Genomic DNA, 25,022 nt, shown 5'->3' with positions numbered 1-25,022 from the left:
GACTTGTTATGAAATTGAGTTGTTCCAAATATTATTATGTCTCTAGCTTGATAGATTCACTCAGAGAAAGTTTGCTAATGAGCAAGTAACACTAGCATCAAAGCAGTAAATTATATTTTATCTTTCAAATACCTACTCTCATTACTGGAATGTGAAAGTTTCGTTATTTGTGCGATTTTGCTCTAGTAAATCTAGAGATCCCTTATTTTATACCTTTCTAACTGGAAGTAGGTTAAACTCTGTTATCTATACTGGATACAATTATTAGCTTATTTAATAACATTATCAGTGAGAAATCTGTGGTGATAAACATGAGTGTTATTATCATAGAGTTAACTTCTTAAATAATATTCAAATGCAACCCAAGAACTTCTTCTTGGCTTAAATATTATTTATGCAATCAACATAATATTCGTAGGGGATATGCTACTTGCCTTAAACACAAAATAGTCATACATGGAAGTAAGTAGAAGTGTTAACATAACAATAGCTTTTCCTGTTGTTAGTTGAAATAGTGTTTCTTGATATGCTTTATTGTACATCAGGCTACCAATTTTTGTTGCAAACTCGCCCCTATTACAACTGCACAAGAACCCACAGTGGTTACCTTGACGTGCCGTCGTCTGTACATGATTGAATGCTTCCTTTTCTAGAAGACTCATGGTCTAGTTCATTTATTATCAAGTCATCAACTGTGTCTCACTCACAAAAAACCCAGCATGTGTAATCAGTCTATTAGAAAGAGTGATGTTTTGCGCAATTATTACGCGGATCCGCAGAAATCATGGCGCGATGTTTATCGGCCCAATACCATGCGCCCGCGGTGGGGGAGATCACGCCACCTGGCGAAAGGCATGCATCCAGGCAGTCGCCATCGGCTTAGATGGCGATTGCTTAACGACCGACTTTAGTCGCTATGTTTCCTAATTAAATAGTATTTGTGCGACGGTAAAGCCACATGCAAGACTTTATTTAGACAGCAAACCTCGCCAAAATAATAGTTTGGTACTTAATATTTTTCGTAGTATTGCATAATATAATGTAATAATAATCTTTATTTATCGTGCCAGACTTTAATTAATTTGTCGCATAGTACACACATATAAATTAGTAAATCCCCTTCTTCCTTGTTTATTGTATGTATGTACCTGTAGTTACTTATTTACTACTGCTAGCTAATACAATATGCTTCCTTTTTACCGACCCACTTCGCACGGTCTGTGCAGACCTTTCTAAAGAACTGGTTAATTTGGACACAATAACGTCGGAAACAACGAATGGGGTTTCTTGCCTTTTGACCAAATAATTACCACTACTTATTACCATCATGTACGCTGGCCTTTCTTCCCTTGATCCAAGTTATCTGACCCTTTTGAATTGATATTAAATTGGCTGTTGATCTTTCGTTCGATCCGTTCATCATTTGGGTAGGCGACTAAAATTGTGAATAAGCCTCGCAATCCGAGTCCGAGCCTCACTATTCCCAACTCTCGTTCCGATCACTGTAACTACTGTGTAGCCCAAGCTCAAGCTTGACCGCCAATAAAAACCTAACCAGAAGTCATCATCATCATTTCAGCCATAGAACGTCCACTGCTGAACATAGGCCTCCCCCAATGCTTTCCACGTTGATCGATTGGTAGCGGCCTGCGTCCAGCGCTTCCCTGCTACCTTTACGATGTCGTCGGTCCACCTTGTAGGTGGACGTCTCACGCTGCATTTTCCGGTACGCGGCCTCCATTCCAGAACCTTGCTGCCCTATCAGCCGTCAGTTCTGCGTACTATGTGCCCTGCCCATTGCCACTTCAGCTTGCTAGTCCATCCAGACGGAATCCTAATCCAACCAGAAGTGTTTCCCAAGTTTCTCCCAAATCCCAACCTATAAATGTTACGTCCCACGGATCCCTTCCAGAGGAAATTACAGTTCAGAGACCTCTACTCTTCCTAGATTCAAAAATCGTCGCATCATTTATTTAACTTACCAATCTACTAATGAAGTGTAATATTAAATTAATTAGTTATTAACCGTAACAACAGCATCAGTCCGACACGCAATTTATAATTTTGAACGTTAGATCATTAGCCGAAGTGCGAGTTAAATAGGAATTATGCCAAAGCACCGATTCTGACGAGTTTATGTGACATAACATATTTACGACGTCTGCATTGAACCAATAAAACTGTGGCGAAATTATGAACAAAGAGCGAATTTAAAATGGCCATTAATGTTTTGATGTAAATGGCGTGTAAGAATTATCATGTTCAATAATATGTTTTCATGCAAATGTTATGTTAATAATATTAAAATTAAAAATGTTGTAGCACACTTCGTTATTGGCTCGGTAACTGAACAGCTGAAGGTATTTATTGATTATTGTGTGGCTGAAGTCAGAAAAATGTGAAACTCGAAAGAAACCAGTCAATTTCACGGAAAATCCCTGAAAGTTTTTTGCACTATGCAATTCCTTAAATAGGTACAAAAACAAACATCATCCACTCCTCTATTTAATGTTAAAAATAACAATATCCTTTACTTATTCTAACCCTATAATATTCAAGTTTAACTTTAAAGTTTTATAGTCAATAAAATCTGCGCGTTAGTAACATGGCTGATTGATAGTAATGATGACGTTTTAAAGATTTTAAAGTCATCTACAGAAATGACTGTAGCACGTAGGTGTAACTACACTCGCGAGCAAAAATATGGAATCACCCTATTTATTCCGAGCGATCATAAGAACTAAATGACTAATAGAAGATCAATAAAAATGGCACCATTTTAAAGGTGATATTATAAACTTTAAATTGATACCATAGAAACATACAATACATAGTCATTCAGTTCTTAAGACCGCTCGGAACACAAAGGGGTGATTCCATACTTTTGCTCGTAAGTATATTTGTTATAGTCAAACCTCGAAGCTCAGGCGCTCCTAGGTTTGACTAGTCAATCCTCAGGTTTGACTTGAAGTCTTAGTCAAAGCCCAAACATTTCGGCCTTTGACTAAAGAACGTTAGTCAAACCTAGGAGAAACTAATTTGATCAGTCAAACGTCGAAACTCAATTTAATGAAATCGGGGTTTGACTAGTCAAACCTCAATTAAGACTTTAACTATAATGTACTTCATTCTGATATCGAAGTTATTGCATAGGCTTTACTACACAGCTATCTCTTTAGGTGAAGGTACCAGTAACTAAACTTATTTACTGCGGTTGTTTGTCAGTGTTTCTAGACCGATCTTGAAATTACTATTTTTAGGGTTCTGTACCTTAAAAAGTTAAGGGGAAAAACGGGACCCTATTACTATGACTTCGCTGTTTGTCTGTCAACACCACTCATGAACCATTCCCAAAATATTTAGTTTTATATTTACTTTAAGAATAAGTAAATGTTTAAGGGGGGCTCCTATACAACAATAAAAGAGTCGTACGGAGCTCTTCGTGCGTGAATCTGACTCGAACTTGGTCGGTTTTCTATAATTGCTGCCGGCCTCTGTAACGCCGCGTTTACTTTTTATAATAATAATAATAATTGACTGAACATGTTAGGAACTCCTAGGTTTGACTTAGTCAAAGGCCGAAATTGGAATTTATTTCGGGGTTGGCCCGAAAGCCTTGGTCAAACCTAGGATAGACCAGTCATTCCGCGAAGAGACTGCATATCGACCTTTGACTATGACATATTAATAAGACAAGATCATATTGAAAATGGTAATAGAAATAAAAAACCGGTTAAGTTGAAGTCGGACTTGTGTACTGAGGGTTCCGTGCCCTTACAAATTTTCATATCGCAATGTTTAATTAAATTTTATAAAAAAAAATAAAACCGACTCCAAAAAACCTACACTAAAAAGTAGAATAATAATTACTAATTACCTACTTATTTATTAGGACGAATTATTAATATTTATGTAGGTATACCATGATTGATACTTCTGGAGTCGGTGCCAAGATTATGAAACATGTAAAGTTTGCCTGCACCGACTCCAAAAGTATCAATCATGGTATACCTACATAAATATTAATAATTCGTCCTAATAAATAAGTAGGTAATTAGTAATTATTATTCTACTTTTTAGTGTAGGTTTTTTGGAGTCGGTTTTATTTTTTTTTATAAAATTTAACTTATTTCTTGCTTTTTAGTTAACTAATTATTACCTTGATGTTACCACTGAAGGTAGGCAGTACATTGAGACCATATTCTTAATGTGTATTATAAAAAAGTTCATCCCCAATTTTCCACCCTTGGGGGTGAAATATTTTCTTCAAATTCGCATGAAACCACCCTTTTGATAATACCTATTCAACAAAAAAATAATCGTTCAAATTGGTTCATAATCGGCGGAGATATTGCGTATAAAAAAGTTCATCCCCAATTTTCCACCCTTGGGGGTTGTTTTTTTATTATTAAATTTAAATGGGACCACCCTTGAGGTATTACCTATACGCTGAAAAAAGATTTGTTCAAATCGGTTCATAATTGGCGGAGTTATCGCGTAACAAACATAGAAAAAAAAAAAAAAAAAAAACATACGTGTCGAATTGAGAACCTCCTCCTTTTTTTGAAGTCGGTTGAAAAAGTCGAACTTAACTTACTTTAATCAGGTGATCCGTCTGCTCGTTTGCCTCCTGTCACATAAAAAAAAAACTTAAAAAAAATCTTTAGTCTCCAATTATTAACCGCAAATGTAAGGTAGTAATATCAAAACACGGTGATTGTACTCAACGATTTTCGAATATTTTCATTTAACTGTGAGACGTTGTTTCTTGCCAAATTTCATGATTCTAGGTCAGCAGGAAGTATCCAATAGGTTTTGATTTACTAGTGAGTTTGAGGTATGCGGCATAAAGCTTAGAATCTTGTTTATTGTACGACGGACGACAGCGATATAGGAAGATATACTCTGGCATCTTGATTAGTTAGTTGGAATGTTAACGCTGTGCTCAAATTGTACATACATGGATTTACCTAATATCCATTAAATTCTACAGAATTTAATTGCTAAAGAACTTACTAGATAGATAGCAAGTTCGGTTCGGTTAAGTAGGTTCATTCTTTTTCCGCCGTTGAACCCTAAAAACATCTTAGTTGCGACACGGTTGCGATTCGCAAACGTTTATTTATCGCATGGCAATATCTGTAATTTATATAAAATCTGTTGTGATGATGATGACTTATTGATATGATAAGCTAGGCTATGATGGATGATATTAAATCATAGATTTGTGATAGCTAAAGAGTTTTCTAACAAAACGTACGTAACTGAAACAAACAGAATTTAAGAGATACATTTATTCATTTTGGTTCCTCTTTAGTTTGAGGAAATTTTGGACGTAAGAGATTGGGCATTACGTTTTGTTTATTGTCAAAAAGAATGTGTGACCAACTCACTGCCAAATACTTTTAATTCGGTTACGACCGTTTTTCTGAATTCTTGGACGCTGTAATTATTGCACATGCTACTTAAAAATAGGTATTTTCTAAAATAGTTTATCGATGAATTGGGTGCTATCTGCATCTCGATTTTTATCTACCTCTCGTTCGTTCGTTTCAGCCAAATGGCGTCCACTGCTGGACAAAGGCCTCCTCCAAGGTTTTCCACAATGCACGGTCCTGCGCTGCCCGCATTCAGGCTCTTCCCGCGACCTTTACCAGATCGTCGGACCACCTAGTAGGAGGCCTGCCCACGCTACGTCTTCCAGCCCGTGGTCGCCACTCGAGAACTTTTCTTATCTACCTCTATATTAAATAAATTATGTAAGTGTGGAGGCCGCGATAAGTGGAGCTTCCACCAAAACGGAGAGAAGATAATGTTTGAATAACCAATCAGATTTCTGAACCGAAGCTGGACGGAGAGACGATGTGGAAATAACTGAATCTCCCGTTTTCTCTGCTTTGGTGGAAACCGGGCGTATATGCCTAGTTAAAAAATCTACCTAGCTACCTTAAGAAATCCGCAGGAAAACCAAAGTGACCGACATAGCCCGAAGAATTGCTATAATAAATTGGCGCTGATGGCCGCTGCGGTAGAAAAGTCTATGGCGCCCACGGGTTGGAAGACATAGTAGGAGGAGACTAGGTGGACTGCCGTTTATTGTCCGTGGTGCATATCTTTTCGAAAAGGTTACTAAACCTTTGTTTGTCACCTGTCATCCGCTTTGCAACGGAGGGAAGGCGAACCTTAACTTCGAACTCCTATGTTCTTCTGATTAATTTCGTTGCGGGTCCAATGACAGTTTAACTTTCCCCCAGGTCAAACTTGACCTTCACTGGTTGGATTTTTATGGAGGTCAAGCTGTAGATCCTGGCTACACAGGAGTTTCAGTGATGGGAAAGAGAGGTGGGAATAGTCCCGTAGGTGGATTGACGATGTGGGGAAGGTCGCGGGAAGTACCTGGATGTGTTCAGCGCAGGACCGGTCGTTTAGGAAATCCCTGGAAGCCTTTGTCCAGCAGTGAACGACATTTTGCTAAAACGAAGGAACGAACTACCTTATGTCATTAAGATAACTTATACTGTACATAAAAATAAAAATAACATTATTAGTTTTTCCTAAACCACTGAACAGCCACCTGCTTAATTGTTTTCCTTCAGGCCGCTAAACAAACTGTCTAGGCTAAAAGTATCTCTGTACGCTTGTTGAATGTATTTCGAGTTTTATTGCGGACTAACAAACCGAAGATGTAAGCTCTATATCTGTTTTATTATTCGCTTTCTCAAACTTCATTACTGACATGGAAAATGTAACGGAAAATTGAATAACTAATGTTATGCAAACTGTATTTTTATGTATTAAGCCTTTAACGGGCATAACGAGTCCTTAAGACAACAGAATAAAGTTCAAAATATTGGGGGAACTTTATTCTCACTGCCGTATTTAGGGTTAAGTTAATGTGTGAGGTTGTTGTTTAAAAAAAAGTATTTCTATCAATCAGATATTCTATTAGATGAAGGGTTATTATTTCTGTTACAGTTAAATCCTAAAATATCTTATTTAATGAAAAATGAAAGTACATATAGCGATCTTAAGGGGGCGTCCATAAATTACGTGAGACAATTTTGGCCATTTTTCAACCCCCCCGCCCCCCTTGGTGAGATTTGGTGAGATTTTGCCTGACCCCCTCCCCCACCCCCCTAATCTCACGTGATATTTAATAAAATGCCTATTTTGCAATGTCTATGCTTCGAGTCTATTAGATTTATATGAAAAAATCAGTAACCCAGTGTCGTGGCACGCGCAGTACAGGGTTCCGTAGCTTCCCGTCGTTTAGTAAGACAAGCAATTGCTTCAACCTAAGACCAGTTTTTTGATTCATAGTTAAAATAACTAATTGTTAAATTTTGCTACTAATGGTTAAATATTAATAAAATGTAAACTAATAGTTAAAAAATGTACTACATAAAAGTCAAGTTAAAGTTATTTAACCACTTGTCATTTGACATCTGTCAAATTTGACTATTGGTTACTTTAACTACGAATACATAATATTTTCATACGTATGTAATGTCATTTTTTGGGGTTCCGTAGTCCTGACAAGGAAACCTTATAGTTTCGATCTGTCTGTCTGTCTATCCGAGGTTTCGCTTGGAAACTATTGGCACTGGGGAGCTGTAATTTTGTGAAGGTATATGTATATTAATCACGCCGACAAAACGGTAAAATAACATTTTGAAAAAAAAAAAAAAATTTCTAGGGTAGCTCCCCTGCATGTAAAGTGGGGATGAATTTTTTCAAGGAAAACTATAACGGTTAAGATACATTACTTAGTTTAAGAGTAATAGTCATTTGACTCATGTATTATACAATTTCTTAACCAGTAAAAATTCCTTAGAAGAAAATATGAAAAGTGACTTTAGATGAAGTAATTGCTTGCTTCTGAAATATATTGTGGTAACGACAGACAACTACGGAACCCTACACTGCGCGTGGCACGACACGCACTTGGCCAATTTTTTACGCAATAGCGATGCCGATGACGTTTTTTTTAATTTCGAATTTTCTTAATTTCGACATTTATTCTGCATCTTTAGTGTTCACAAATGCAGATGGAGGCATTTTTAGTTTAATTTGATTAAACAGTTTAGAATAAATTGTCATTATCATCATAAAAAAAATCATTTTTTTTACTTTAATAACCCAGTTTTCTGGCAATTTTACTCTATTTCTTGCGGGAAAAATTTCGTGATATTTTCCGAGACCCCCCCTCTCCCCCACGTGAGATTTAGTGAGGTTTTCGTTGACCCCCTCCCCCCCCTAAAAGTCTCACGTAATTTATGGACGCCCCCTAATTAATTTTGATTAATTGTTCAGCTACATTCGACTTTGATGACATGCAATGGCATTTGAAAGAAACTTTTCTGAAAATGATTTCTTGTTTGTGCATGTACGAGTAATATTGAGAAGTTTTCATAACGTAAATTGAAATAAATGCCCATTAGTAGGTAATTTAGTTGATAGAAATAGCTTGAGTAGGTGAAAACTGTATTTCACAATAGAAAATAATAATCAACAATGCATGGTAAATAATCACAATGGTATAATAATTAATAAATACGTCATCCAAAATTAATAATAATTTTCCTTCTTGTGACGTGAATCCGGCTACTAGGTACTTTGAAATACAAACAAAGTTAACTATAATATGTTTTGCAATATTATTTTAATAATTTACTACATTAACGATGATTAAAACTTATTTAAATGAAATTAAAACGTCTAGGATAATTTACATTATCCCTTCTCCCGCTCCGACACGGGACTATTCCTACATATCGTTCCCACTGCTGCAACCTCCTGTGTAGCCAGGATCTACAGCTTGACCGCCAATAAAAACCCACCCAGTGAAAGAGTTTGTCCACGGGGAAAGTTGAACTGTGGACCTGCAAGGAAATTAATCAGAATGTTAAGATTTCAAGTTATTTATTTTTAAATCAATTAGTATTTTAATCGATATTATATTTCACTCGATATTTTATCACAGAAGTATTGTTCAATGCACTAAACTAAAATTATTACTTGTAAATCAATTTAATTATTTGTTTATAATAACTTAATTATTTATTTAAATAATCACGAGATATTCTGTCACTCGATACTTTACGATATCGTAAAAAAAGGACGCCATCTTTGATGGCGGCCTTGCAATTCGAACCGAGAACGAGTTGTGATACTTGTGCGTATTTATTCCGAAAAATAAATGGATTCCGAGGGTGCTGCGGCTTACATTGTTTTAAAAGTTCAGAAGTGGAAGAATCTAAGCATATTTATGGTTAAATAATAAGTATTACTGTGACTAAAAAGGTAAAACGTGCGGAAACCTGCTGTCCGTTCACTTTCCTTGAATATTCCTTTTCCTTAAAGTATCTAACATGAATCCCGACACTACCCCAACACATGTTGGAAATTCTCCTAGATCTCAGACGCCCAGGGTATCACCATCACCACTGCTTCCATGTAGGGGTGGTGAACCTTCGCGCATAGGTAAATCATCCCGGGTACGATTTTCAAGACGCAGATCTCATTCTCGAGAGTCTTCCTTCTCGAGACCTTCGAGAAGTAGATCCCCCAAATCTAAGTTCACTAAACGGCACAGACGTAACAAAAGTCGCAGTCAGTCGTTTTCGCGTCAGCGTGACTCTAGCCAACGGCGCTCACATGTAAAGTCAAAACGTAATCGAAACCGTTCGCATTCCAAGGGAAGTAGCAGATCCTCTAGCAGCGATTCTAATAAAACGCTGCGTACGCATACCAAACGTAGGAGAACATATTCTTCATCGCGTCACCGTAGACACTCTTATTCTTCGTCTCCTGAATCACGTCACCGATCGACTCACCGTTCTCACTGCTCTCGTGATTCTGAAACATCCACAGAGAAGTCCCTACTGGAAAAATTAGTTAATGCGTTGCACGATCGCAACAATTCCGGGAATTCTGGTACTGGACTACAAGGTGCTCAGAATGTTATACCCGATTTCGATCCCCAAGCAAAATCACAAACTATGAAGGATTGGCTAGCCAAAATCAATGAATCTGCTCAAGTTTATGGATGGTCAGATAGGCAAATCATATTCTACGCTTTGCCTAAACTTAAGGGTTTGGCTAAGCGGTGGTATGATGGGCTCACAAGTGTAAAATTTACATGGTCCGAGTGGCAGGACAAACTAATCAGCGCGTTCCCTTGCGAACAGAATTACGGTGACCTTCTGTCGGACATGTTGGCTCGAAAGACAAGACGTAATGAGACGCTCGAAGAATATTACTTCGACAAAATTGCGTTAATAAACCGCTGCAAACTGAAAGGAAAGCAAGCAGTAGATTGCTTGACCCACGGCATATTTGATCCGAATGTCAGGATGAATGTTCAGGGAGGAAATATACAGGAACCCGAAGGCGTCTTAAAGTATTTTAGGAATATTTCTAGTAAATTAGCCGATGTTCCAAGAAAGACGTTCACTGCGTATAGAGATCAAGGCGAAATAACAAAGCGGACTTCAGACCCTAATAATAGAAAAGGAACTTCGGTAACTTGTTTCAATTGTGGTGAACCGGGCCATATCGTTACTAAGTGTCCTAAGGAGGTTCTGAAGTGCCAAAAATGCCGGTTATTTGGACATGTCGATAAAGATTGTCGGGGACGTACCGAGACGGGAACGGCTCGCCCGCGTGGTACGCCCTCTGGATTGATAGGTGAAAAACGGGTCTTAAATATTATTCATACTGAAAGCGGTAATAAAAAATATTTCAAACAAATTACTGTGTGTGGGCAAAAGATGACATCATTTATTGATTTAGGCAGTCAATGCACATTAATAAGGGAAGATTATGCATCACGGCTAAATTTACCCATAGATAAGAGTAATTTACCAACATTAAAAGGTTTTGCGAGTCGTCCTATCGTCCCGCTTGGTAGAATCACGATTCAAATAGCATTAGATAGTCTAGATGAACAGGTGGATGCTTACTTAGTGGAAGCCACCATGCTGCCAGCTGATGTTCTCGTTGGACAGTCACTAACCGAGCTGCCACTGGTCCGTGCTTACAAAACTGACGAGGCTTTGATATTTTATAAAGATCAGCTGATAGGTAAGGAGAAACTCTCAGTGACAAATTTAGAAAATGTAGAGGTAGCTGGAGTGAAAGAAATAAAAGTTTCCATTGCGTCGCCCGTTACGGGCTCAATTTACATCTCTACGGACACTTGCATGAAAGAAAACAACGAGTACATGATATTACCAGGGGTGTACTCCGTTGAGAACGGAAAGGGTATGGTCATAATAATGGGATTTAGTGCGAATCCTTTTGAACTATCAAAAGGTACTCTTATAGCTCGAGCAATTATGCTGTCGTGTGAACAACTACCACAAGGTCCCTCGTTATCAACTCTTAATATTAGTATTAACTCTATATCGGAAGATTCCCCTACTGAATCCATTACTATTGACCAACTGAACAATGATAGTGATTTAGGACTAGACGTGAAAAATCAACTGTGTGATTTACTTAACTCACGGCGCGAATGTTTTGCATTCTCGTTGGAGGAGTTAGGTAGAACGTCGGATACTGAAATGCACATAAAGGTAAAGGACTCAGAACCGGTAACATACAGGCCGTATAGACTTTCGTTCTCCGAACGCGAAAAGGTGAATACGATTGTAAGTAGTATGCTGGCAAATGGGATTATTCGCGAGTCTCGGTCTGAGTATGCCAGCCCAATACTACTAGTTGCAAAGAAAAATGGCGACACGAGGCTATGCGTCGATTATAGGGCCTTGAACAGAAAGACTGTCAAGGAAAAGTTTCCCATGCCACTGATCGATGATCAGATTGACAGCCTTTCTGGTCAGGTTTTCTTCACAACTCTTGACCTCACATCTGGGTATCACCAGATACCAGTCTCTGAGGAATCCAAGCATCTGACGGCATTTGTCACGCCCGATGGGCATTACGAATATAATCGCATGCCCTTCGGGCTGACAAATGCACCAGCCGTATTCCAGAGGCTCATTCTAAATCTGTTGAAGAGACAGAATATTCCTGGGGTATTAGCATACATGGATGATATTATAATAGCATCCAAAACTATAGATGATGGAATGGAGAAACTGAGCTTAGTTCTGGATTTACTGAAAGAGGCTAATCTCACTTTGAACTTGTCTAAGTGCAACTTCTTTAGAAAATCTATAGAATATCTCGGTTTCGAAATATCCAATGAGGGCGTAAAACCCGGTCAGAAAAAGATAGCGGCAGTTGTTGGGTTTAAAGCACCGCAGAACATACACGAAATACGACAGTTTGTCGGCCTTTGTAGCTTTTTCAGGAGGTTCGTACCTGGTTTTGCTACACTGGCCAGGCCTCTTACCATGTTGACAAAAGCTAATGTGCCTTGGGTGTGGGGTACAGACCAAATAGATGCTTTTACGAAACTTAAGGAGATACTAACAACCCGTCCAGTGTTGGCCATCTATAACCCTAATTATGAGACAGAGCTCCACACGGATGCCAGTTCAATGGGATTGGCTGGTATTCTGATGCAGCGCCCTGATGAAAAGTCACCCTTGAGACCTGTAGCCTATTTCAGTAGGCAGACAACGGCAGACGAACAACACTTTCACTCATATGAACTTGAAACTCTTGCCGTTGTCGCCTCCCTTAATAGGTTCAGGGTATACCTAATTGGCATCACCTTTAAGGTGATTACGGATTGTAATGCACTTCGCACAACTTTGACCAAAAGGGATTTAATCCCTAGGATAGCACGTTGGTGGCTCTTGGTACAGGAGTTTACGTTCACTATCGAGTATCGACCAGGTTCACAATTAGCACATGCCGATGCGCTAAGTCGAAACTCCATTCCAGAGAGTACAATAGTTGAAATACCTAACGATGCAAGGATAATGCAGGTAGAAGAAGTACACTGGCTACAATCGGTTCAAATGAGTGATCCAAGACTATGTCATATTAAGGCCGTTCTTGATACTAAAAGTCAGGAAGCAAAGGACATCAGGGAAAACTACGAGCTTAAAGAAGGAAAAATATATAGGAAGATCGAAGGTAACTTGAGATGGGCAGTTCCAAAGGAAGCGAGGTGATAATTTGTCAACAGTGTCACGACGAGGCTGGACACTTTTCCTATACAAAAACTCTCGAGAAAATAAGGCGTGACTATTGGTTCCCTAGAATGTCGCAATTTGTGAAAAAATACGTGCGAGCGTGTATACCATGTGCACATGCAAAGCAACCTGGAGGTAAGGGTCAAGGATTGTTACACCCAATCCCTAAGCCCCGTACTCCTTTTCAGTGTTTACACATGGATCATTTAGGGCCGTTCATCAAAAGTAAACGAGGTAACACCTACATTCTTGGTGTTATTGACAGTTTTACGAAATATATAATTCTGCGAGCTGTTAAGAATACTAAAAGCAAAACGACAATTGCAGTTCTCAGAGACATATTCGGCTTGTTTGGCACTCCACAACATCTAATATCAGATCGAGGTACAAGTTTTACATCAAAGGAATTTAAAGAGTACATAGACTCAGTGGGGACAAAACACACTCTTAATGCAGTCGCCACACCGCGTGCTAACGGACAAATTGAGCGGTACAATCGCTCAATTTTAGCGTCTCTCATAGCACTCTGCCACGGTGATGATGATAAGGACTGGGACGTACAGGTTACTAAGGTACAATGGAGCCTTAATAACACCATCAATCAGAGCACTGGTAAAACCCCAAGTGAAATCATTTTTGGTAAAAACACTGTAAACACTGTTGAAGGTCATTTACACGAAATTGACCAAACTGCTAAGGTTTCAGCTGAAAGTTTAGCTCAAACTAGAGATGAGGCCGTCGCAAACTTAGAAAAACAACAACATAATATGAAAAAGCGGTACGACAAGAAAAGATGCAAAGCAAAAGTATATAAAGTTGGTGATTTAGTTATGGCACTTAAAAGTACCAGAACTCCCGGTGAAAGTAATAAACTAGTCCCAGCTTACAGTGGCCCGTTTAAAGTGACGGCAGTTTTTGATCACGATCGCTACGAGATTAGTAGTGTGGACGGATATTCTAAAAAGAAATACAAAAATGTGTTTTCGGTAGATAAACTTAAACCCTGGGTTAGATTCACAGAATCTGAATCTGAGAGTGACTATGGTGAAAGTGATTAAATCATGATTTTGAATAGTATAATGACTATGTATATACATATATAAAGCAAATATAAAGCGATTAAAATAAAGTAAAAGATTGTGTAAAATAAAATATCATTTGACCGCTTAGTTGATTTAGTGAGAGGGAATCATATAATACCCAAGGGCAGATGCGAGCATTGAGATCTTATCATTTATCCTAGTTATCTTTTAAACCTAACTTTTCCACTATCCCTCACTCATCTTATCCACTTTCCTCTCCTCACTATAAAAGTGAACTCTTCGTGACGGGGTATGTCTGTCCCCGTCATATGGGCTACCACAAAGTGAATCCAGTGAGCACTTACAATTGTGCAGATTGAGCAACGAAGCGCTTCTCAGATAAAGGCGCTACTCGGTGAGTTTTCATTAACTATTTTACCTGGAGTGAGGTCGTAGCACATAATTGTGCAAGCGGCGCCCAGACAGTGAACATAAAATTATCTGGAGTGAGGTCGTAGTACATAGTGTGCAAGCGGCGCCCAGAATATCATCAATTACTTATCTGGAGTGAGGTCGTAGCACATTGTGTGCAAGCGGCGCCCAGAATATCATCATTTACTTATCTGGAGTGAGGTCGTAGCACATAGTGTGCAAGCGGCGCCCAGAAGATCATCATTTAGCTATCTGGAGTGAGGTCGTAGCACAATGTATGCAAGCGGCGCCCAGAATATTATCATCAGCTACCTGGAGTGAGGTCGTAGCACACAGTGTGCAAGCGGCGACCAGACGCGTAAGGAATCGATATTTGAAGTCAGACCGTAACCAAATGTGTATCGAAGATGCGAAGCAAGTAAACGTCGAGTGATGACCGAATAAACGTCGAGTGATGACCGAAAATTTACATTTCGGATTGTTTTGTTGTAACTATCTGGGAAAATAATTTATTCATGTTTGTTTCGAATGAGGACATTCATGAATTAGCAGGATGGCCGAGAGGTTTACTGACTTGTCTGTTTTTTTTATTTTGATTTCATACTGAATCTACATAATAATATTGTATTCATTGTCCATATAGTACTAGATATTGATTACTGCGATTGCTTAGTATCACAGCGACTCTCACCATTTTTTTTAATATTTAAATATATATATATTATTTATATATATATGTGTGTGTGTTTTTGAAGTTACAGATTCTGAATAATAGGCACTGTAGATGCGCCTAAATAATTGCACAATATAACTTTAGTTCTAAGGTCATATAAGTAATCGTGTCCGGGACGGACACCAGCTCAGGATGGCCGACTGTTAAGATTTCAAGTTATTTTTTTTTAAATCAATTAGTATTTTAATCGATATTATATTTCACTCGATATTTTATCACAGAAGTATTGTTCAATGCACTAAACTAAAATTATTACTTGTAAATCAATTTAATTATTTGTTTATAATAACTTAATTATTTATTTAAATAATCACGAGATATTCTGTCACTCGATACTTTACGATATCGTAAAAAAAGGACGCCATCTTTGATGGCGGCCTTGCAATTCGAACCGAGAACGAGTTGTGATACTTGTGCGTATTTATTCCGAAAAATAAATGGATTCCGAGGGTGCTGCGGCTTACATTGTTTTAAAAAGAAGAACATAGGAGTTCGAAGTTAAGGTTCGAATTCCCGATCTGATAGTACTTAATTGATTGTGATTTTATTCTAATCCTCTGAGTACACTACACTGTTCTTTTCCCACCGGATTAAAATACTGTTAAATGGCTCTTGAGATAAACCCATAGCTAGCTAATTCTTCTTCAAAGGAGAGCACCAAGCGTTTTCAAACATCTCTACAATGCGCGCAGCCAATGAGTGTTTTCTTCCGACGTGTCGGTCGGTGTTCCTTAATTCATACAGTAACATTAGAAATGATAAAATAAGGTTTTTTCTTGAAGTATCTTTTCTACCCGGATATAAGAATTATGACGCATCGTTCGTGACATGCGATCAAGTAACTTTTATTCATCGGTTGGTAACATTCACAGACGACTCCAAATAACTTTGACCGACCCGTTTATCTAAAAAATGCGACGTGTGACGTGTAAAATGCATTTAAACTTGATACGTTATAGTTTAGTAAGTAAAACGTGATAACAATCTTTTAATCAAAAAATACAAAATCGGTGAAGACTATCTGTATATGAATGGAACCTTAGGAGGGCTAATGGTAACTCTAGTTCCAAATTTTTCACGTTGCGTAGACTGTCTTTGCGGTTAGTTAGTTTGATCAGTGATGGTTAGCCACTGAGGTGGGCGCCGATATAAAATTGGCCGGCGGCGGCGCGCCGACTTTTTGACACCGGCGGCGGCGGCGTCGGCGGCGTGACCTGTTTGACCTTTATTCATTAGGTATTTTTTTTAAATCTGCTTTTTTAGTATCTGTCGTCAAGACTAATCAGGTGATTTGCAGTTGGTTGGGGTTTGACACGGTAGAGCCACTGGAGCAGTGGTTTACACTAGTAATTAGGTCTCTTGATCAAAGATACTTTGATATTTGGATAGCGGGTTTGGCTGAGATTAGGTTCTCGTGTATTTCCTAAAGACGAGCGTACCAATGTGCCGATAAAAGTACCCTTAAGAGTAGGCGCACACCGTTGATTTTTCGTCGGCCGATAGTTTAGTCGGGCTGTTGATCAGTATGGGCATGTATGGGAGTGCGCACACTACGCCGATTCGATTTGGCCGATTCTTCATACAATTTAAAATCGGGCACAACTATCGGCCAACTAAAAATCAACGGTGTGCGCCTACTCTACCTACTCTAACACGTACTTTTAGCTCTTTGGAGGCACATTGTTAATGTTGGATTATCTGACTGTCGGTCGACCAAAGTTAAATACCATAATATTATGTTTAGGTCTGTTTTATTTATATGTATTTATGGTCTTTCCATGTCATCCTACGATCCAGGTTTTTAATGCAGCTTGATTGCAGCAATGTGTCGAGGTCTAGATTGGCCGGAGTCTCGTCATATTATCATTTAAGACGTGAAACTCACGTCTTAAATGATAATATGGCGAGACTTCGGGGCTTAGTCAGCCAAGCATTAGTGGCATTTAGCTTATTTTCCTTGCAATAGTCTAGCTTTCTGGTGTCAGGGCTACTTTACTAGTAAATGTTGTAGAGTATCGGACCAAGTACAGAGTCCTGGGGTATTCCAGCTCTGCAGCTTAAAAGAGAAGATTTTGTCACGGAGTTTGATTTAAAACTGTCTGTCACTGAGATAAGACTCCATCAGCAGTTAGTAGAAGTGTGCTGGAAGGTCCTTTTTAATTTCATAGAGTAGTCTTTTATGCTAAACCAAGCTGAAACCGCCGCACAAGCAGCCGTACAGGATTCTTTCTTATCCAAACATTGTAATGATTATGGTTGGTATGGTTTCTGCCAAAATTTATGGTTGGGTATACTATAACGTGGGTCATACTTAGGCAAGGGAATAAACGATCAAGAATGATCCTTTCCCATAATTGTAACAATACAAATGTTAGATTAATTGAGCGCTAGGAGGAGAATTCGTTAGGCGACTTGCCAGCCTTATGGATCATTTCTAAAGTTAAGAGACTTGGGTGCGAGGTTCTCACTCAGTGTGTCATTGTCAAGACCATGGACTTCATGGTGATCAGATCAAATGCAGGTGCTTAACGAGGGTTCATTTTGGCTATTTCTTTAGCTTGACCATCCCTCTTAGTGTTCGTTCGTTCGTTTCAGCCGAAAGACGTCTACCGCTGGACAAAGGCCTCCCCCAAGGATTTCCACAAAGACTGGTCCTGCGCCACTCGCATCCAGGCACCTCCCGCGACCTTCACCAAATCTTCGGTCCACCTAATGAGAGGCCTGCCCACGCTACGTCTTCTGCCACTTGATTTTAGCGATTCTGCGGGCTATGTCAGTCACTTTGGACCTCCTGCGTCTTTCGTCCTCTCTTAGCGTAGTGGGAATTAATCTTCTGCTTTGAACTTGAGGAGGGTAAGTGGAAACATGGCGGTCAACTCCTCAGATAGTCAGGTACAAAGATGTCCAGAAGCAGAATATGAAAAGATGCAAAATGGGCCCCCTCAAATCACAATGGGAAGGTTTGGAAGTACAGCGCCTAGAATGTCGGAAGATTATGAAGAAGCGAGTTCGCGAGTTCAAAGAGCAGCGCACAACTTAACCTTTAACTGGTGACATGGTTTTTGTGTAACGTAACTGGTGACGTGCGGTCTGAGAGGCCGCTACCGTATCAAGACTGTAGCATAGAAACTAGGTAAGGTAGCATACCTAAATCTTTAAAATCAGATTATTAGCATAGGTATAGAACAATGAAATTAAATTAAAATAAAAAACTCTATACAGGGTGTTAGGTAAATGGGTATATGAGCCGACACTAGCCCATGTTAATATGGGCATATAAATGGTATGGTGAAGTCAGAAAATTGATGTCTTCATTTTAATTATTTTAATTTTCATACAAATCGGATTTTATAAAATTTATTTTGTATGAAAATAAAAAAAATTAAAATGATGATATCAAATTTTTCTGACTTCACCATACCATTTACGAGGGGCGGCTGAAAAGTTTTGAGCCTAGGGTATTAAAAATGCCGATAGAAAAGTATAAAAAATATATTTTTCTATTTAGTCTCCCTCTACTACAACGGACTTCTTACATTTGTGTAAAAGAGCTTTTAACCCACTGAAAAAAAATTCGCAATCTTTGCCTTCGAAATGAGCCTTTAACGCCGCCTTCATTTCTTTGTCACTCAAAAATCTTCGTTCCTGGAGGTCTTTTTTCCAATTTGAGAATTAGACAAAATAGCTAGGGATTCGGACTAAACTGTGTGGTGGGTGATTAATTTCTTGAAATCCAGTTTTACCCGGGGCAAGCCTTGCAACATGCGCGGTGTGCGCGGGCGAATTGTCTTGCAATAACAGATTTCCTTACGCCAGTTTGCCTCTTAATATTTCAACAACCACTTGACGCACTCTTATCAGCAGTACAGCATAATAATCCCAGTTTATTGTAGTTTTTTTAAGTAGGTAGTCAATGAATAAAATTCCTCCACAATCCCAAAAAAAGTGGCTGCGAGCTTGGGTGTCGATCGCTCCACTTTGAATTTCCGCGGCGGCGTTTTCCCTTTTGAATCCATTGCATTGACTCTTATTTTGACTCTAGATCGTACTGCCGGATCTATTATTTATCAATAGTGACAATGTGAGAAAAAAAGTTGTTAAGGTTATGGCCAAAGATGTCCTAAAACTCCTGCGAAATTGTGACTCGACGCTGGTTGTCGAGCGTCGTGAGCATTTTTGGCACCCATCGCGTGCTCCCCTATTTCATGTACAAATAAGTACGAAAAATATCGCCGATACGTTCCTTGCTAATGCCTATGGCTTCAGCTATCTGTCACAGCTTAATTCGCTGATCTCTAAAGCAAGATTATTTAAATTTTCATTATTTTATTCGTTGATGGCGAAATCTGGCCGCCCTGATTTGCGGTCATCTTTTAGCGACTCTCTGCCATGCTTGAACTATCGGATCCAATTTTTCATGGTGGAAAATGAAGGCCCAGACTCCCCATAAACTGTAGATATCTCTTCAAATGTTACCGTCAGCGTTTTGTTCCTCTTTTTGAGGAATTTTATGACAACTGTGTACTTCAATTTCGTACATTGCGCGGATGACTGATGACATGATGATGTTTACGGATTAATTACTAAAAGCGTGATGACGCTAATGAAATGAAACTTGGTACATATACTAAGGAGGTTATTGGCAAATTAATGAAATTTAGTGCGAGTCAATAATAACACTTGAAGATACTTAGGCTCAAAACTTTTCAGCCGCCCCTCGTATATGCCCATGTTAACATGGGCTAGTGTCGGCTCATATACCCATTTACCTAACACCCTGTATATCATTTTTAATGCAGAACTTGCTATTAAATTATATGTAGTAATAAAAATCAAAAAATAAGAGATGAGATCGATAATCGCAAACAAATAAATTTAAATCAACAAATTATAACAAAAATAGTATTTTTTATTATAGTTCAAATAATAATCAATTAAAAAAACCTATCACACGTAGGTAACCTATCATTTTAGAAAACTGGCAGTGGTGAAACTTTTGTATTTTTTATTGGCTGTCAGGGCATTTATTGTTCGGCATAAAGGTGGACCGTCATTTTCACTTTCTGACTGATTTTCGTCAATTGGTCCTTCATTTTCAAAAACACTTTCTTCGGCTTCCGAATCATGCTCACTTTGCTCCAGAACGATGTTTTCAGGAACATATTCAGCTTCAGACCCACTTGAGTCTTCCTTTTCCAGATATTTTTCAACTGGCGAATTTTCAAGTCGTTTCATGAAGTATGGCACTATATTCCCAACAAATGATCCTACGCTTCTTTTTTGGAGTTATTTGAGTATCAACTGCAAGTAAAAACACCAAAAATACCAAAAAACTGTATGAAAAAAATGTTACGTAACTAGTGACATGAAATCGGCAAGTCAGACTTGCCGATTTGGAGCTGAATGATGCAAATATCCTTATCTACGGCGTAGACACAACTAAACTCGAAGCTACTAAAGCGGTGAAACATAGGAAGAACGGGGAAGGGGGTGAAACGATGTTTCACTGACGCCGCCCGGCCTGTGAGACCGCTTGTCACCAGTTAAAGGTTAACCAGACATGAAACGCGATGATGTAAATCCCGTCCATCTGCTGCCATTTACTATAATTATGTTGGCGGCGTACTCAGATACTCTCAATGGGCGAGGAGTTTGCCGCAAAAATCGGCTATGTAAGCCATCTTCGGGCGCACCAGCGCCGCCAAGACAGCTAAGTCGAAGTGGTCACCATTACCGAAATCGGTCGGATGAATCATCATCATTAGTTGGAATCAAAGGCAGTCATAGCTGCAAGTCTCGGATCAAGTCCAATGACTTGATCTTATTTTTTGGATTAAATTGTGGATTTTTTCTATTATCCGTGTCGTTGGGTTTAAATAAATCGGCTTCTTATGTAGCAAAGGTCTATATTATTACCGGACCTAATAGGCGGAGAATACTTTGAGGAGGACGGTACCTACTTTATTTGTTGCTTTCCAGAGGTTGTGGTTCCCATTTGCATTCCGAGACATATTTGCCAATCTCTGTGTGAGTGATTCGCTTAAAGTATAATCCAATAGTGTGGGTTGTCTGCCAGACGAAGGCGGCGATTTTTTTTGACAGCAAGAGGGACCGGCGCCTCTCGCGATTAATTATTTACTAGACCAAGCAGCAACTAGTTAGTATTAAGTTATTCAATCAATTTATTATGATTGTATAGTATATCAACGGCATTAAGTTCGCCTTGTGTACCTACTAATTTATATGGCATTAAAGAATAAATATTATAGTTACATAGTTCGAAACACAAATCCAGAAAGTGCAGTATAAGAGAGGAATAAATTGCCAATAGTTGGTACAGTATAGGAGTCGGCGCGCCGACAGCTGGTCGTCGGCGGCGGCGGCGTGAAAAAATTCGCGGCGGCGGCGGCGCGCCGGCGTGGCGCCCACCTCTATTAGCCAGTAACCATACACTAGCGCAGTGTTTTTCAACCTGTGGGTCGCGACCGAGAAATACTTCATTAAAAAAAATATTATAAAGACAGATTAATCCGAAATCTAATTATGCAAATGTTGTATGGATTGAAGTATTCGGTCCCTACAAACATCTTTGCAACATTATAAAATGCATGAAAAAAAAGCGAACGGTCGGGGGGTCGCCAAAATGAAAAAGGTTGAAAAACACTGCACTAGCGTAATGGCCAGAAATGATCCACGTTCAATTATTGTTGCAGAAAAATATCGCGTTCACTTCACCTACATCAGTCATATTATTAACGTTTGTGCTATCGAATCGACAATATCGATAAAGATTTTTCCTAATACTTTCCACGGTATTGACTATGATTGATTGATAGTATATTATTCGGTCCTCTCGTTAGGCCGATGTATAAATAATATATACCAGTAATGCTAGATCAAATCGAAACACTCCATATTTATTTACCAAACCAATGTTAGCACAGCAATTACAAGATGCGGTAAAAGGTGAGGAAGCGCAGTGCAAACTAATTATTATAATTATCGTCCGGCATCTAAATGTAACGTCGTGATTCATTTATTAAATAGTTTAAATATTTTGTAGTGCCGCGCGTTAATCGGTACACCTCTGAGACGCTCAGATAGCGAGCGTTATCACAGCCTTGTTTACTTAACGCTGCAATGTTAGTGGTAGGTCTTTATGACCTTAATTTAGGGTAAATATTTGGGAGATTTCGTTAAAAGTATATCCTATCATTATAAGAATATCTCGGTTAACTTGTGCAAAGGAATATTTTTTTAGTCCATTATATTTGTTTAAAATGTTAATGACTAGTAAAGAAGCAATGAACTAATCATCATTATTTTTTAATGTTAAAGCAATTTATTTTTACGATATTGTGATTACATTTAATGACATTGTTTTGACTAATTCAAGACAACTGTAATCCCATCAAAAACAATACTTGTCAAAAAAACCAAGTCTCGCAACTCAGTTGTTCTACGGTAAAAAGTTGTGAGATCCATGTAATACCAAGTCCAGGCCAGGAAATCTTTAACGTTTTACATAAATTATTGACTTGGCCATCGCACTAAATAATTTAATTTACACGTGTTTTCATGCGATGGCCAAGTCAATATATTTATGTAAAACGTTAAAGATTTCCTAGCCTGGACTTGGTATTACATGGATCTCACAACTTTTTACCGTAGAACAACTGAGTTGCGAGACTTGGTTTTTTTGACAAGTATTGTTTTTGATGGGATCTCATTACTTTTTGTATTTTGTAGACAGCAGTTATGTATCTAGAAAACTGGACCGAAATTGAAAAATTTTACTCGACTTGGCGGTTGCACTACCGTGCCCCCAAATCTCATTTCTTTTTGTATTTTGTAGACAGCAGTTATGTATCTAGAAAACTGGACCGAAATTGAAAAATTTTACTCGACTTGGCGGTTGCACTACCGTGCCCCCAAATATTTTAGTTTTTCCTTGATTCATACACCAAACACTACTTATATTCCAAATTTGAAGCTTCTAGGTCTGCTAGAAGTGCCTTAGAATTTTGATGATCGGTGAGTCAGTCAGTGAGTCAGTGAGTGACAAAATTAAGTAACTTTGACCCGTTATAATTCTTAAAGTACTGGTTCAAATTGAATGAAATTTTAAATATACCGTGTCTTTACAATGCCTGCATAGCTAATGAAAATTCAGCCTTCTAGTTTTATCCGCAACGAAGTTACAGGCGGTCGAAAACGGCCTGAATTGCTTCGAGAAAAGGATGGTACGGCCGTGCCGCTTTTTTGCTCGACTTGGTGGGGGCACTGCCGTGCCCCCAGATACAAGTTTTTAATGTTTGATTCACGTGTTAGCATTAGGCGGTATGTTTCTTTTACCGGTATGTAGTCTCGGCAGCATTACGTATGCACTACGAAAATTTCGTTCGCTTGGCGCGCAGCCAGAATATTGCGTTTCGCCATGATTTGATAACTGTTTTAGATTCGTACACGATTCCATGATGTGATGATATTGGACTATGTACAATGTAGGTACACATTGTTTACTTGTAATTTATCTGACGTAGGAAAAATACAACGATGGAAAGATTCTAATTAATGTTTGTAGTAAATTAACGTCATTAAGTTATTTATAGCATCATAAAGAAAATAAAGATATTTTTAGAATGAGTTCAGAAAAAAATAAATTCGGCGCGGTCGATAAGGCCGTGCCGCGTCACACGGTCAAATAAACAATCGAAGTGTGACAGTGCCGGCGTGCTATCGCATTTTCCGGAGGCTGGCAGGCTCGCTGCGGCGGGCGGCAGTGCCGCCGTCGCGTGCGCAGACGGAGCATGTGTTGCGCGCCGCCTCTGCGATGTATATAGAACCGGCCGCGTTTCGCGCGCCCAGCGCGGAGTCCCTCGCCGGCTCCGAGCACCCCACAGTCTGGACACAGTGCTTACCCAAACCGTTATTCGCAGGCAAGAAAGCGCCCCTCAAGACCTTCGAAGAGATACAACCCCTGATCCAGCAAGCCCGCAAGCGCGAACTCAAGATACTCATCAGAGAGAACTCCTGGCCCATCAACAGCCCCGTGCGCGCCGCTCTCTGGCCCGCGCTGTGCAGGCAGCACCAACATGGAAAGTCTATGCTCGACGGATTCTACTGGGACATGGTTACACAGGTCAGTGATCTCTAAGTTACGCAACGTCACACGGCGCCGTTCAAGGTGCACAACTCTCGTTGACCATATACATTTTTCGGTGTGCCGATAACGCCGCTATCTCGCGAAACCGGCGCGCTTTTGTGCCCAAGGTCATGTGTATTTACTTTGCGCAACGCCACCTGAATGTTTGTCAGATACCGTGATCCAAGATAGCGAGGTGCCGTCCTGGCCGAGGATGTGAAAGTCGGACGTTTGCGCTCAAGTGTTTATCTGTATTAGCTAATGTGGTAGGTATAAGTGCAAGCTGATTGCACTCCCTGTAACTTGTCAATCCGTATTGTGTTCCGGCTTTCACGGTGGGGTGGCGTAAGAGGATTTGCACCTCGGTATTGCCATACCATTATCCTGTCTGTCTGTCATAAGATCCTACCATCAGGTGAAAGAAAATATATGCTTAGTGTCTTATTCCAGACCACAGTACTAGCGTTGTATTGTTTGTTGCGTCCGTGACTGACGCACTCGCTCGCCAATCGGTTATCAAAATTCACGTCATGCCCACGACACAGACGATTTCTTAAAGAAAGAGACACCTATTGCTA

General features: G+C 39.2%; 1 protein-coding gene across 1 annotated transcript in view; it reads left to right on the top strand.

Moving 5' to 3' along the window:
• LOC135088061 (GTPase-activating protein skywalker) overlaps positions 1 to 25,022 on the top strand; it is a 116,419-nt gene that overhangs the window by 2,313 nt on the left and 89,084 nt on the right. The window contains exon 3 of the mRNA XM_063982947.1: positions 24,239 to 24,441. Coding sequence (XP_063839017.1) covers positions 24,239 to 24,441 — 203 coding nt within the window. The remainder of the gene's footprint in view (positions 1 to 24,238; positions 24,442 to 25,022) is intronic.

The sequence above is a fragment of the Ostrinia nubilalis genome, chromosome 3 (assembly GCF_963855985.1).
Source record: "Ostrinia nubilalis chromosome 3, ilOstNubi1.1, whole genome shotgun sequence".
NCBI lineage: Eukaryota > Metazoa > Arthropoda > Insecta > Lepidoptera > Crambidae > Ostrinia > Ostrinia nubilalis.
Note: the sequence above shows the minus strand (reverse complement) of the source record. Positions and strands in the feature narration are given on the sequence as shown.